The sequence below is a fragment of the Pezoporus occidentalis genome, unplaced genomic scaffold (genome assembly GCF_034315485.1).
Source record: "Pezoporus occidentalis ecotype Australia unplaced genomic scaffold, CSIRO_AGI_Poc_V1 ctg189, whole genome shotgun sequence".
Taxonomy (NCBI): Eukaryota; Metazoa; Chordata; class Aves; order Psittaciformes; family Psittacidae; genus Pezoporus; species Pezoporus occidentalis.
In genome coordinates, this window is record NW_026913737.1 from 1,162,922 (window position 1) to 1,178,435 (window position 15,514).

Genomic DNA, 15,514 nt, shown 5'->3' on the forward strand with positions numbered 1-15,514 from the left:
GAGATGCCCAAGTCACCCCCAGCCTCCTTCTGGCCGCAGCCTGCCCCACAGGGGCAGCTTGAGCACCGACCCCAGTCCCCGCCGGGCTGGGGCTAGGCTGCAGACAGCCCCCGCCGCAGGTGGGAAGCACCGCCCGGGGCGGTCCCGGTCCCGCCCCGCGGCCCACTCGGCCCCGCCCGGGGGCCTATCCCGCCGCGGAGGGAGGACCGGAGGGAGGGAGAACCGACCGACAGGGGCGGGAGACCGGCCCGGCGCCGCCCCGCCCGCCGCGCCGCACCTGAGCGAGCAGCGGCGGCTCCGCGCTGGCCCCGGCCCCTCTGCCGCCCGCCCATGGCTCGGCCGCTGCCGCTGCTGCTCTGCCTGGCCGCGCTGGGCGCCGGCTGCCGAGCAGGGTCCCCCCCCGGCGGTACGGCCGGGCCCTCCGCCGAGCCGCTGCAGGACGAGGCGGACAACCAGGAGAACATCCTCTCCCAGGTACCTGCTGGCGACGAGAGGGGCACCCCGGGGGGGGGAACTGCACACTCGCGGAGTGTGGCTGGGCGATGCTGTGTGCATCCAGGGCCGGGATGGGGGATGCTGGATGTGCGTGCTCGGTGGTGCTGGGGGATGCTGTGCGCACCACGGCGCTCATCGGCGGTGCTAGGGTGGATGTCCCTGCAGGGAGTTTTATCGTCCCGGGGTGCAGTGAACTCCCTGAAGCCCAGAGGGGAGCAGTTCACAGCTTTCATGCTATCGTTTCTGTGGGGGCAGCTCAAAACCGGGGAGCTCTTTAGGAGGGGAATTGGTGGAGTCTCTTTGTGTGCAGAGGGGAGGGATCCAGGCTCTTTCCCCGCCAGTAGGATGTGGTGGAGGTTTCTATTAGGTTTGGCCGATCAGACTGTGTGTTATTATCTGCCCTCGGAAATGGCTAATGTGGAGTCTATTGGAAATGTACTGTTGAAGTTATTTTTGGGCTTGGGCTTTCAGAAGCTCTGTCTGCAAATCTCTGTAAAGGAAATTCCTGGCATTGTATAGGGCTAATCAGAAATACTGCTTCACCACCAGGTTACGCTGCTCGCAGAGTGGCTTTCAGCAACCCTTCCAGTACACCCTTACCCTGTTTGCCCATGTAAAAAAAACCTTGTTCAGGGTGACAGGTGACTTACCGGGTTTATTGAACACAGAGCATTAAAAGATAGCAGGATGGAGTTCATATTTAAAATTCCTGTATTTAAGATTCCAAGTGGCTAGGTCCACTGTATGCCAAGTGGAATAAAAAATGCCTTATTGGGAGAAGCCAGTTTTTATTCCCCTTGTAGGCAGGGATCAGAAAGCTCTGCACTATCTAGAAAACTTGTTGGATTTTGGAAGAGCTGGCCAGTTTCCTTGAGGTTTAGGGTGCCCAAAGTGTCCTTGTTTGGACCGTGAAGTCTAGGGTGCCCTTGTCCCTTGCTGGGCAAGCAGAGGAGAAGATGTTTGCTAACTGCTGGTGACCTGTACTCAGCTGTTAGGTGACTATGACAAGGTGAAGGCGGTGTCCGAAGGCTCCGACTGTCGGTGCAAATGCCTGGTCAGGCCCCTGGGCCGTGGCGCCTGCCAAAGGATTAACGAAGGCGCGTTCAAAGCGGAGGATTTTTACACGGTGGAAACCATCACGTCAGGACCCAGCTGCAAGTGTGCGTGCGTAGCCCCCCCCTCGGCACTCAACCCCTGCGAGGGGGACTTCAGGCTGAAGAAGCTGCGGGAGGCGGAGAGCAGCGACCTGAAGGTAGGAGAGCACCTTGAATTTGGGATTCTTCTGGGAGGAGGAGATCCTCTGAAGCCTTTTCTTTAGGGGCTTTTTTTTAAAAAAAACTTTTTTCCTAAACTTTCTTTTATAAAACTTCTCCTAGTTAGCTTTATGTCTGCATGTTTGATATGAAAATCAAGCTCAGCTCAAGGGATTGATGTGAGCAGCTGCAGATTCACCCCATTCACCCCACACTGCCCGGAGTCCCTTGTGGCTGCCTGTGCTGGAAGCCCAGGAGGGATTGGGCTGCTCCCTGCCCTTTGTCCGGCACTGCGTGTCCCTGGGGCACAGCTCTGCAGCTGCCAGGTCCGTTTCCGGCCACAGAAAGGGGCTCCTAAGGGCCCACGCAAAAAGCTGTTCTGGCTTCAGGGACCAAAAGCTGCTGATGTGTCAGCGTGAGGGTGTGTTACACAGCTGGCTGATGGCGGCATGGGTTTTGTTCGTTTAAATGCTGACACTTCTGTGCTATTCAGTATTTTGTCTCTTTAGTAATATCTCCCTCTTTTCAAAAGTGTTTGCTCTAAGTACTCGTGGCTTTGAGTGGATGCTTACTTTTGCTGGTCTAGCAGGTGGCAGCAGACCCTGCTGGGTTTTCCAGTTTGTTACCTGCACAGGGCAGCAGAAATCCTCCCCAAAGGGCCACTGTTTTGGTTCAGCCCTGGGGAGTCCCCAGAGCAAAAGGTTGAGTGCTGGGATGTACCCTGGGGCAGTGCTGCTCATTCCAGCTCAGGTGGGAAAGCAGGCAGCATGTAAGGTGCTGTGGGGCAGCCTGCCACTGGGGCCACCATGATGGGCTTGTTCTAATTAACTTGGAGCTCAAGGATGTGTTTTGTCTTGCCTGACTGCAGACAGTTAGCAGCTTCTTGTCCAAGCTTCCCTGCAGCTAGGGAAGATAAACAGGCACAGGCAGACAATTCATCATTTCAGAGAAGGAGCAGACCCAGCCTGGAGTTGTTTGGTGGTCCCTCGTCTGCAGAAGAAGCCAGGATGTCCCACTTGGCCTTAGATGAAGAGCTGGGAGCTCCCTGTGGTTAGGGGTGGGGGCACCCTCCGAGATGACAGAGTCACCCCTGTAGTCCCTCACTGGGAAGCAGGCTCCTTCACCAGCAGCTCAGACCCCTCTCCCTGTCCTCTCCAGAGCTGGTCAGCCTCCAGGAGGAGCAGGGCGGCATGGCTAGCTGCACCCTTGGCTCCGGCTGCCTCTTCCCACCAGGGAGCAGCTCACAGCCAGCTGTGGTGTGAAAGCTTGTCCTCTAGGAACTGGCCCAGGCTCCCTCGCTCATTTCTCAAGGAGTCGCAGCCAAACCTTTTCACAAGGATTATCCAAATACATACACGTGGGTTTTTTCTGGGCTGCAAGAGTCAAACCCCAGGAGCTGTGAAAACAGGCTTGCATTCCCACCGGTCACAGAGCCCCTCCTGAGGTCGAGCTCGTTGGGAACAGCCACCTCTTGTAGGAGACGATGAGAAGCAGAAGGGGATACAGCCTCAGTTCTTGTGTGACTCATGAGGAGCAGCTCCCACGCTCATCGGCAGGGGGGCCGGGAAACCCAGGCCTCCTCATTGCTCCTGACAGCCCCAGGGCTGGTCTTACGGGCGTTGTTCCTGCCCCCTGCAGCAGTGGGAAGCATGTAGAGTCGTGCTCTATGTCTGTTGTGTTTCATGAGGCTTTCTTACGCTCCGACTCAAAAGCCCTGGATGCTCCACATGCTGGGAGAGCCATGAGAAGCTCCCTAAAATGAGAGCCCTCCTTTATGAGGGATGGGCTGGAGGATGTCCCCCTGAGGGAGCAGTGAGGAAGGGAGTAGAAAGCCCAGGCAGCAGGAATGTACCCGAGCCACCCCAGCTCAGCTGAATGGCTAGGCTGAGCATCCCAGCTGAAGGTTTCAGTCCCATCTGTGCCTTTAATAAGGTCCCATAGGACTTTATGGACCATCAGGCCAATGAGAGCAAAGTCTGCAGCTGGTGAAGGAAAGGAAACATCAAGCTGGTGTGCATCAGTATGATCTTTTTGGGAGGCTCAGCTTGGTATTGGCAGGGATAGCTAAATCTAAGATCTATTTTCGTAAAGTGGCAGCATGCTGCTTCCCTGCTTGCAGGCCCAGCGTGTGTTCTGGGGTCTGGGGTGCAGAGTCTTGCAAGGAGTCTGTGCTCAGGAAGATTTGGAAGGTGGTTAATAAAGTCTGCGGCCTTTGTGCATTGATGGAAACTGTCCAGCCTGGAGGGAAAGCACATGTCTCCAGTGGCTGTCTGGCAAGTTGAACGCATTGTATCGGTCGTCTCCGTCCAGTTCTTGGTGGAAAGTGGATGCGTAGCCATAAAACAGTCCTTGTCTCTTAATGCTGACATTTTATCTGGCCCAAAAAAATCTTTCCTTTGCTGTCAGCTCCACAGGGAGACTGCAGAGGCTGGGGTGGAAACTCAGCGTGCTGCCAGCAGTGCTGCCTGCACTTCTTCCATGTTTGGGGAGCTCTGTTGACCAGTTTGTAACTGCTGGGAGAAAATTTCACCACCTTGTAGTAATTCCCATGCACTGAAAACACTTCTCAGCTGTCGGAGCTGTAGGATCTGCAGCAGCATGCTGGGCATGTGGGTACAGGGAGTGGGTGCGTGTGGGACCCAAGGCAGGGAATGGCCCAGGAGCCCTCCTCACCAGCCTGTGTCTTGCTCAGCACTATCCTCTGCAGACTGAGCACTGTGAGATGCAGAACGAGGATCCCCAGGCTTGGTGAGCAAAGGCTGATTCTGGGCAGGATGTGGGGACACAGCCCTTCCTGCTGCAGGAAGGGGGTGAGTTAATGCAGAGCCTCTCTGAAATGGGTGGTTGAAGGTGAAGGCAGCATCCCTGTGGCAGAGCTGATCTCCAGGGAAGCAAGCTGTTACCAGGCTGGCACTGGGTTTTAGTTGCTTCACTCTTGCATTTGTGAATATTTTTAAGTTTTTAAACAAGTTTCTTCTTGTTCCAGGAAAAAAAAAGCACAGGATGGCATGAACTCAGAGTGATCTCAGACTCACTTTTATTTGAGCTGCTGTTCTCTTGTTGCCTCTTTTGCTGCCAGTCATGTCACTGGTGGAGTAGCTAATCCTTTGTGCCTGTGACAGAGCCTCTCTAGTGCTGCCAAGGAGAGCAGTGCTTCTCCCTGCTCTGCTTGCTAATTCCCAGCACCCAAAACATGCTCCTGAAGCTCTGCAGAGGTGGTGTGTGTTGCTCTGCTTGCTGTGGTCTGACCACAGCAGCAGGGCTGTGTAAGGAAAAACTTTCACTCAGATGGGTGCATTGCTCTTGCCTCTTGAGTTGTACAAACCATGCAGGCACATGTACAAACCAGAAAGTGCCTCTGACTGACGGTGTGCTCCCTTTGCCTTGCAGCTGTCCTCCATTGTCGAGATGCTGGAGAGTGCCTTTTATGGTTTAGACCTTCTGAAGCTGCATTCAGTCACAACCAAGCTGGTGGGTCGGGTGGAAAAGCTCGAGGAGGTAAGATGAGTCCCGCTCTCTCCTTTGAGGCTGTTGCCTTCAGTAGGACTTGCCTCAAGTCAAGTTCTTGGCACCTTTGATGTGTTCAGAGCCTTGTTACTTAGGAAGAAATCTTAATTAACTATTAGGCTGAAACTAAACTTGACCAGACGAGGCTGTTCAGACCAGACCAGACCAGACTCTTCTGTGTTCCTCACAGGCAGTGCCCAGTGCTTCATCACTCCGTTAACCTCCCCGGACCCTCTCCAGTGTCCCTCTATCCCTTGTGGCTCAAACTGGATGTAGGATCCCAGCTGTGGCCTCATAGGAACCAGTATCCCTTTGGGGACAGACAGGCCAGCTGTTAAGTTTTTCCTCTTCCAAGTTTTACGTCTGTGCTGGTGTGATAGTTGCTCTGAAGTGACTGCTTTTGTGCTGTTTGATGTGGGCACTAGAGGTCCAGGGCTGGTGTTGGGGTATGCTTACCAGGACTGCTGGTAGCCAAGGAGGTCAAATTCCTTAAAGACCAAGTTAAATCTTGGCCTGTGTTAAGAAAGAGCTGAACCCTCTCACTCTGAAAAAGATACATAAAGTACCTTCCTTTTCTTTTCTTCTTTTTTTTTTCAGAGACTTCCAGTGAAATACTTTTCACTCCCATGCAGTTTAATATTTCTTTGGCTAGCACAGCATAGGGTTTGCAGTGTGTTAAGCTGTGCTCAGCTATGTAGCAACAGGTTGCCAGATTAAATACTGGAGTTTTCTCCCGTGGTCCGTATCTGGGACAGTAATTCCACATTCTTGTCAGAGTGGAGCAGTCCTGTTCATCTGCAGCCAGGAGCCGAAAGGCGATGATTTATAAAGCCAAAATTCCGCTTGCAAAGTGTTTCGGGAAGGCACGGCGTGCTTCATCCTGGGGTCAGGAAAGAGCCAGCCGAGAGGAGCGTGTTTGCCTGGGGGGCTCTGTGTTTCCAAGCACAGCAATTGACCCAGAAGGAGAAAAAAGGTTTTGAGGTCTAAAACTAACAAAGCACCAATGTTTTTGTTTGCAATCCCACCCTCTTCCTGTGGTTTAGCATATTCTCCGGTTGTTTCTTGGGTTCCTAATTAGGGGAGAGGAGCGAAGGAAGTGGGAGCTGTGCTGCCAGCCCTGTGCTGCACGTCCCCATTGGGGAGCTTTACCCCTGTGACACTGATGGCCACAGATCTGGTGGTGTGACCTGTACCGTGGCACGCTCCCCCAGAGCGCGGGATAGGAAGGGCCCCATCAGGACAGATTGACGGTCTATTGCTATTTAACATCCACAGTTGGCTGGATTAGGGATGATGAAGGGAACAGGTCTTTTCCGGTATCATTTGTGGATCTGTGGTCCATGAATTTGTCTCCCCTGAAACCAGCTGACTGTGCTCTTCTTTGGCACCAAAGTGGCCCTGTGTACCAGCCAGTTCCTGCACAGGGGTTCAATGCAAGCAGTGCTGGTGGTAGTTGTATGTCTAAACACATCAGGATGACCTTGCAGCATGGCTGCTCTGCTCGCAGCCTGTCTCAGCGGCGCAGACAGGCAGGAAGCTCGGTCTGGCTGATGCAGTTTGTCCAGAGAGGGAGCAATGAAGGTGTAGGAGGGGGGAATTCACAGATTTGGGTTTTTAATTTCCCAGAAGTATGACAGTGGGAGCATGTAGCAAGCAGTTGAACCTGCCTGCACTCACTTGGATGGGATGGAGCAGGACAAGAGAGGTCTGGGTTGATGGAAAATCATCATCTGGTACATGCCCCCATCATCTGGGGCAAGGCAGAGCTAATGCAGGCAGCGCAGGCAACAGGTGTGAAATGCCTCCTGCTGCTGGCTTAGCATGTAAATTCCTGTTGGGAAGATGAGGATCACACCCTGCATTGACCACGGGATCTGATATGGACAGCTGAGATGCTGAACAAGAGCCTGGCATGGCTTTAAAGCATCGGCTTCCCAGGCGGGTGTGCTTTTGGCAGCTGCTCCTCAGAAAGCAGCTGAGCAGCCTCAAGCAGCATTACAGGCCAGGCTTTGGTGGTGCCTCCCCACTCAAGGGGAGGCAGATTTTATCCCTAAACAAGTCATAAGCCAAACATTACACAGAATAAGTGATAAGGACACAGGGCTGTCAGGATCAGTCACCGTCCCAAGAAGAGGATGTTATCATAGCTGCTTCTGCTCCTGTGCTGCTCCTAGGAGAGTGTCATGAAATCCTCTGTTCCTTTTCTTACTACAGAAAATGCTTGCTGAGAAGCCCCTGTGTTGTTGGACTCAGCCTCAGAAATTGCGTGATAAATGTGTGTCTCACAGTTCCTGGGTAAAGACTGGTAATTCAGATGCCCATGAAGGGGGACCGGGGGTTAACTGAGCTCATGATAGTGGTGTTGCAGAGGTGAGAAGTTATTGTGAGTTGGCTGCAGTATAACAAGGCGTTTTACAGAAATGGTGTTGGTAAAGGGAAGGAACCCTCAATACTTGCTCCAAAGAGCTAGAGCCTTTTCTAGGGAGGCATCTTCTCTGCTTTGTCTTTAGCTTGCAGCTGTTGCATCAGCTGGTGATGTTGAGTTTGCAGATGGAGGTCATGGTGGGTTTAGGAGAAATTAATGGTGGAACAGATTGATAATGAAGAGCTGGGGGAACCACCCTCACTTTCTGTGCAAAAATGCTGTGATTGATGTGCCATCTATTCAAAGCAGTAAAATACCAAGGAGTGATGAGCAGAGACTGCAGCAACCTCTTGGATACCAGGTATGCCTATGGTTGGAGACTGAGAAGGGCACAAGGTTTGTCTGCCCTGGGCTGCCTGATGAGCTGCAGCCAGCTGCAGCTTCCTCCTGGTCCCAGGACAGCTCTCTGGGGGTCCATGGCTCTCCTCTCCTCCCCACATTCTCCCTCTCTTAGTGGGAGTGGATGGTGGTGGGGAGGAGCAATCCCCGAGTATGGCACTGAGCTGCCAAGTACTGGTGCAGGACTGGGGGAAGAGAAACCAGAAGTGGGATGCTGACCTCAAGGATTTGCCTCAGGGGTCAGGTAGGCAGCAGTCAGTCAGGATGGGACTGTGGACCCTCCATCCCTTGTCTTTACACGGGATAAAATCTCCTCTCTTGCTTTTCTAGGGCATGTCCAGGAACTTCACACAGCAAGGCCATGGTGCAGGAGCCAGCGTGGAGGAGGGTCTGCAGGATCCCCACCGCAGGGACCGGGAGAACTGCTCCAGCTTCCTCACCAACAGCCTTGCTGACATCGAGGGCTCGCTGCAGCGGGACGCTGAGGCTGCCTACATGCATGCAGAGGTAGGACCGCCCAGGCGGGTTGCACGGCTCGAGATCGCTGCTGCAGCGCGAGCCAGCCCTGAGGGTGTCTCTGGATGTGGCCCCTGGCCCAGGGTTATTTTCTCCTTGGCTCAGCCGACCCCACTTCCGTGCCTCCGGCTCCAGCCCGCGCCTCGCGGCTGCCGTCGGGATGTAGGAGGGAGCAGGAGCGGGCAGCTCCCCGGGCCGCCCCGCTTCCCCTGGGGCTGCTGGTGTGCGAGGTCAGCTGCGGTGCTGCTTGGAAAGCATGATGTCATTGCGGGCGGCTGGGGAGCGCTGCGAAACTCGGAGCCTTTGACTAGCAGGGACTGGGGCTCCGTGCAGGGCAGCCGGCCGCTCTCCATCCCTCCCGGGCCATTACCCCTCCCCAGCCAGCCCCTGCTCCTGACGGGCTCCAGGCAGAGCCTCCAGCCCCAGATTGTGGGGATCCCTGCGGGGACTGCCCCAGCGCACTGGCATTCTGTTCTGGGGCAGTGGTTTCTGTGCAGCCCCAGAGAGAGTGTTGGGAAAAGGCCTGCCCAGGGTGTTCTGACCGCCTTGCTGTTTTGCTTTGCTGCTCTGATCCGTGCTGGGTGGCTGCTGGAGCATCCTGCCTTTTCCAGGGCAAAAGGAGGTGTCTGGGGATGGAGGGTCTGTTGCTGCATCATTTCCAGCTCAAAGAGGGGTGCTCAGGTACAGGGAGTGAGAGCACCCTGCACATGGCCCCTGCGTGTCCTACACAGGGGGATGCTCCCCAAGCCCTCGAGAGAAGGATGGGTTCCCACTGTGCACTGTGGGGCACTGACCCTGATGTGCTGTGCACTCTGCTCCAGGCAGAGCTCTGTGTCCGGCAGCACTCCCAGCACCTTTCCCCTGCTCCCCAGGCCATACCTGGAGCATGGGCTCTGCTGCCCACTGGAGAGGAGCCAGCCCAGGCCAGGCAGGAGAAGGAAGTGTGGGGCTTTTATTACCCCGGGTGACCTTATTTCCCAATGTTCCTCTTTTTTTCTCTGTTAATTGCAGCAGGGCTGTGAAGGAGCCCTGTGCCTGTCTGCTCAGCCAAATGGGCACTGCTTCAGTCTTTCAGCTGTCTTTCCGATTTCCTTTAATGAGATGAAATCCGTCAAGCATGAGCTGTGGCAGCTGGTGGCTGCCTCAGTGCAGAGCTCCCGCTTCCTGCCCTGGCTGGCAAGGTCCCTCTCCCTGCCCTGGGGATGGTTCCTGGTCCCTGCCTGTCAGGACCTTCATCCCCTGCTATGCCAAAGCTCAGTGCACATTGCATGCTCTCCATGGATCAGGTGCTGACAGTGCAGGAGTGGATGTGTGAGCAGCTGCAATGAGGACTGTGCCCTGAGAATGCTGCCTCGGGGTCCCCCCACCCTGCCCTCACATCCTGCATCCCACAGCCTGTGCCTTACTGAGCACCGAGTCCCAGTTTTGCAGGGTGGCACCAATGTCGTGCAGAGGCAATGCTGGTCTGCCACCCCTGCTGCCTCCTGAAGGGTTTCTCACAGTGGAGAAAGGACTGAAGATGACTCTGAGAAGGGAGGGAGGGCAGTGTCCTACCCAGTGCTCATCTGGCCAGCCTGACCTGCCTCATCTGCCAAAACATGGCTATTCTGGCTCATCCACTAACAACCTCCTGCGTCTCTTCCAGGGAAAATATGAAGAAAGATTCCTGAAAGAGGAAACCATATCCCAGCAGATCAACTCTGTTGAGTCCCTGCCGGAGCTGCACCTCTCTCCGGACGATGAGAAGCCCGAGCAGCTCTTGCAGAGAAAGCTACATGTGAGGAGCCGTCCTCCTTCCAAGCCCACCGTTGTCCGAGGGGTCACCTACTACAAAGCCCAGTCCACTGAGTCAGAGAACGACATTGAGGAGCAACGTGAGTTGGGTTTGCAGCCATGTCCAGTAGGATGGTTGCATCCTGCTGCAAAGCCAGTGTCCACCCCTGAGTCCTGCCTCATCCCCTGGGAGGCACATGGGGTCACCATAGGAGAAGGGCTTGGAGGTGGGATGATTGGTACCTCACCCCTGTGCAGCCTTTGAGCCCTGTGTGGGGGACCACTACAGCACTGTTATTCCATAGAAAATCCCTGGTAGCTAATGAAATAAGTCACTGCTTTAGTTTAAAATACCCAGCACCAACACATTTCCAAAAGTAAATGCAAGTTTATTTCACGTTAGTCCTGCAAATGTGCCTGCCCAATGGCATCCAGGGAGGTTTGTGCAGTGGTCGGGGTGCTGGAAGGCAGCCTGGGTTAGGAGGGTGGGATCTGGCTGGGTACTGCAGTTGTGTCTCTGTCCTGTCCCAGGCAGCATGGAGCCCCTGCTCCATCTCTGGGAACTCGCAGACTGAATCACTCTCCATCACCTCCTGCTCTGCCCAGCCTGAGGTGGTGGATGTGGCTGTGATGGGGTCTCACTGACCATCAGCCCCTGCAGTTCACACAGCCCTTCTCCACCTGGAAATTAACAGGGAAACCAGATGGGTTTAATACAGCCTGGACAAGTGGGCAGAGGAGCAAGAGCAGTGGGGTGGACGCAGAGGGGCTGTACAGGACTTACTCGTGCTCTCTGTGGGGCTGACACCCATGCCTGTATTTGCCAGCGGACGAGCTGTTCAGCGGGGACAACACGGTGGACCTGCTGATTGAGGACCAGCTCCTAAGGCCCAGCAGCAGGGCGGGTGAGGACACAAGGAAGCCTGCCCCAGTGGGATGGCCGCCCACCCCTGCCAGCAACCCTACCACCCTGCCAGCCACCAGCACCGCCACAATGGCCACAGTGCCCCTGTCCCCTGCCATGTCCACAGAGCCCACGCTGGATGCCACCCCAGAGACCGTGACCGCCTTGCCGGGGCTGGTGGAAGAGGAAACTCCACAGCTACTGGCAGCCTTGGCCAGCACAGTGGTGGCCACAGCCACAGAAAGCCCATCTACAGCCACCACTGCTGTCCCCAGCCCTGCCATGGCCACCACCACTGGCACCTCAAGGGACATGGGGATGGGCCCTGCCCCAGAGAGCAGCCCGGGAGTCTGGGGACCAGCAAGCACCCCTCCAACACCAATCAGTCCCACCATCCCTGCCACTCCAAAGCAAGCGCTGGAGGAGGAGGACATCAGGAACATCATTGGTGAGTGCCTGCGCTGATCCAGCTGCGAGCATGAGGGCTGACTTGTGCCTGCAGTGTGTTCTGCTAAGCACAGCACACCTGAATTCAGTCACGGGTGGGAGGTGCCATGGAGATGGTGGCTGGACAGCACTTTACTGCGGTGCCAGGTTTACTTGCTTGTTAATTCTGGAACCTACTGCAGTCTCCTCTCAGCTTGAGGGGCCAGGCAGGGAAGAAAGAGGCCTCCCTGGAGATGGACCCAAGACAGCAATCTCAGCTGGGGCAGGAACAGGGCTGAGGCTGTTGTGGAACTGTTTGCAGGATCTGGCCAGTGCTGCTGGGCCTCATAAGGCTGAGCCCAGGCTGAGGCAGTGGGGGTACCTGCTGGGTGGGCAAAGGGCTGGAGGAGGGTGATGCCTGCAGACCCCCAGCAGGAGCATGGAGAGCATGGCTGCACTACCTCTGGCCTTGTAAGCTTTTCTCTGCCTGCACAGGGCGCTGCAAGGACACGCTATCCACCATTTCGGGGCCCACCACTCAGAACACCTATGGGCGCAATGAGGGTGCCTGGATGAAGGACCCCCTGGCCCAGGAGGAGCGTATCTATGTCACCAATTACTACTACGGGAACACGCTGGTGGAGTTCAGGAACCTCGACAACTTCAAGCAAGGTGGGTTTGCACCATCCCCAACGCTTCTCGACTGGTCTGAGTAGTGTCCCTGTCCCTGGGATGCTGCACCATGGGGGGGTTGTCTGGAAGGGACCCTCCCCTCTTGTGTGCTGGTGGTGTGTGGAGTTCAGAGCACAGGGCAGTTCAGGCTGCCCCTTGTGACTCTGGACTTGCCTATCGCTACACCAGGCGGCTGCTGGTGGCTGGGAAGGGAGTGCAGGAGGGCTGTGGGCAAAGGGTGCTGCTGATGGGGCCACCAACCCCAAAGCAAAGGGTCTCGCAAGCAAGGTGTCTCTGCCGCACAGGTCGCTGGAGCAACTCCTACAAGCTCCCGTACAGCTGGATTGGGACGGGGCACGTGGTCTACAATGGCTCCTTCTACTACAACCGTGCCTTCACGCGCAACATCATCAAATACGACCTGAAGCAGCGGTACGTGGCTGCCTGGGCCATGCTGCATGATGTGGCCTATGAGGAGTCTACCCCGTGGCGGTGGCGTGGTCACTCGGATGTGGACTTTGCTGTGGATGAAAATGGCCTGTGGGTTATCTACCCAGCCATCAGCTATGAGGGCTTCAACCAAGAGGTGATTGTGCTGAGCAAGCTGAATGCGGCCGACCTCAGCACCCAGAAGGAGACCACGTGGCGGACAGGGCTGCGGAAGAACTTCTATGGGAACTGCTTTGTCATCTGTGGGGTCCTGTATGCAGTCGACAGCTACAACAAGAGGAACGCCAACATCTCCTATGCCTTTGACACGCACACCAACACGCAGATCATCCCCCGGCTGCTCTTTGAGAATGAGTACGCCTACACCACACAGATAGACTATAACCCCAAGGACCGCCTGCTCTACGCCTGGGACAATGGGCACCAAGTCACCTACCATGTCATCTTTGCCTACTGAGACCCCCCCGGCAGAGTGGGGCACTGCGAGCCAGGGGCCACCAGCACCTTTTGTTATTATTTTTATTGTTATTATTGTTATTTTGTACAAATCAAAGAGTAAATGATGGATTTTTAAGCTGTTTTTTTTTTTATGGCGGATTGTAGATCGATCCCCAGGCCAGAACCACCCCCTTTCTCTTTGCTGTAACCTTGCTTCTGGCTTTCCTTCCTGCAGGGAGGTCTTCCTTCAGGAGAGCAGACCCAGCTCTCCTGCCTGGGAGAAGAGGTGGCCTAGATGCAGTCCTCCTCAGAGGTTTCATCTAACAATGCTCACCAAGAGACCCACAACCAGTGCAAAGGTGGCCTTCCTGCTGCAGGCACCAGGTCCCAGTGGGATGCTGATGTCTGCCTGTCCTTGCAGAGGATGTGCATGTCCCATGGGACTGTCCTGTCTCCCGTGACCATCTTCCCAGCTGACGGTCAGCAGGCCCTTTGGTGATTCTGCTGTACAATGGGGCTGCGAGTGCAGCTCCGGCAGCCCCTGGTGCTGGCACTTAGGCCGAGGACTGTCCCCTCCAGCCTGGGCTCTGCCCTTTGCATCCTGCTCTGGGGGCTGGGTGCACCCTGAGCCCTGACTCGCATCTGGAGCGAGCTGGCGGTGGGGAGGGGGACTGTAAATACGTGTAGATGGCTTTTGTTTGTTCATTTTGTAACCCAAAATAGTCCCCATTGCTGGTTGTTGAGCAAAGGCTTTGTTCGGCCAGGCACTGGGCTGCCCGGGTGGGGAGCTGTGTGTCTGGGGGAGCCCTGGCTCCCCATACCACTGCCGCTCCATCTCCCACGTGCCCTCTCACTGCCATGCTTGCCCTGGTCCTGGCTGCTGGCCATCAGGAGCGCCTGCCCTGCCCAGCAGCATCTTGTATTTACCTGCTGTCAACAATAAAACATCCAGTACCTTTGCAGCTGTTTGGGGCTTTCTTTGGGTCTGGTTCACCCTCTGGGTGCATGGAAATGCATGGGAGGGTGGTGGTCTTGGTTGTTTTGGGGAATGCTCATTTACACATAAAGAGGCTCTAGGCTGCTGATGCCTGGCACCAGGGCAGGGCAGCATGGCTGCGTCCAACTGTGAGAAGAGCTTGGCTCTGTCATGCCTGCAGTTGCCCCCAGGTCACCCAGGCTGTGGTGGCCCCCTCTTCCCCAGGTTCTGGGTGAACAGTCATGCAGTGCCCCCTCCTCAGGAGCAGGGGACTGGGTGCATGTGCCTCTGACAGCAGCAGTGCTGCGCAGCCCAAGAGACAGCGCTGAACTAATCATCTGCTTAAGCAAAGCAGTGTCAACAAGCAACATAGTAATAATAAATAAAATAACCATTTTATTGCCTTCAGTACTAGGGACACAGAGAACAGAACTACACGGGCCAAGAGGCGCTCTCCGTCACTGAGGCCCTGGGTGCTGGCTGAGGATGTGGTGCCACAGCCATGCCCGAGCCCCCAGCCCCACAAGCAGCCCTTTCCAACGGGCTGGGCTGTGCCAAGCTCATCCACCACGCCAGGTCCCTGACCCAGCCACACAGCGGCACCCCCCAGAGGCTGGTCACCCCTGTGCAGGGCTGCGGGGAGCTGCGTGCCGCTGCCTGGGGCACTGCTGGGGTTTGGTTTTGACTAGTGTGTGAGCTGGCCCACAGTCAGGTGGGGCCGGGCCAGGAAAGGAACTGGTGCAAGGAGCACAGCCAAAGCCCTCACCGAGCCCGGCTGCTTCCCAGCAGCACAAGCGCCGAGGGGACTGGGGGCCTGTGAAGCTCACGCTGACTACGTGGCAAAGGGCAAAGCTTTTCCATAGTGTTGCAAGGCACATACTTTACAGGGGTGTATTGCTCCTCACCCTCCTCCTGGCCTCCCCCAAGCTGTTTGTCTTGCTACAGGATCAACCTTTATTTCCTAACAGCTGCACACACAAATAATATTAATAACAATAATAATGATACTAAAAACACCCCACATCAGTCAGCAGTTCAGACAATGAATGCAGTTGGCTGGCAAACTGAAGCCCATTATTTTATATGCTAACTGCAAAGGGGAAAAAATATAATGTAACATGCTGAAGTCATCAGGAAAGGCCGATGCTCTGCTGGGGTCTCATCCCAGCTGAACACAGCAGCGCACCACGTGCTGGAGCCCCGCGGCCCAACTCTGGCCTGGCAAACTTGGGACCAGTTAAGAGAGTTCTGCAGCAGGATGTATAACGGCAGCACTCAGCTGCAGCAAGAGCCATGTCTGGTCCTTCAGTGCCCAGGGACAAGCAGCAGCTGCTTCGCTG

At 55.6% G+C, this 15,514-nt stretch overlaps 1 protein-coding gene across 1 annotated transcript; it reads left to right on the top strand.

The window, feature by feature from the left end:
• Nucleotides 1-260: 260 nt before the first annotated feature.
• OLFML2B (olfactomedin like 2B) lies at nucleotides 261-14,160 on the top strand. The gene is made up of 8 exons (XM_062616273.1): nucleotides 261-474; nucleotides 1,484-1,747; nucleotides 5,139-5,246; nucleotides 8,350-8,526; nucleotides 10,181-10,409; nucleotides 11,136-11,660; nucleotides 12,134-12,310; nucleotides 12,616-14,160. The coding sequence occupies exons 1-8, from the start codon at nucleotides 331-333 to the stop codon at nucleotides 13,215-13,217; spliced, it is 2,226 nt and encodes a 741-aa protein (XP_062472257.1). The 5' UTR covers nucleotides 261-330; the 3' UTR covers nucleotides 13,218-14,160.
• The last annotated feature ends 1,354 nt before the right edge of the window (nucleotides 14,161-15,514 follow it).

Excerpts from the sequence above, each read along its gene's own strand:
- OLFML2B (XM_062616273.1), top strand. The coding sequence starts at position 331 with ATGGCTCGGCCGCTGCCGCTGCTGCTCTGCCTGGCCGCGCTGGGCGCC. Across the intron at positions 475-1,483 it reads AGGAGAACATCCTCTCCCAG|CTGTTAGGTGACTATGACAA; the intron begins GTACCTGCTGGC and ends ACCTGTACTCAG. Across the intron at positions 10,410-11,135 it reads GAACGACATTGAGGAGCAAC|CGGACGAGCTGTTCAGCGGG; the intron begins GTGAGTTGGGTT and ends TGTATTTGCCAG.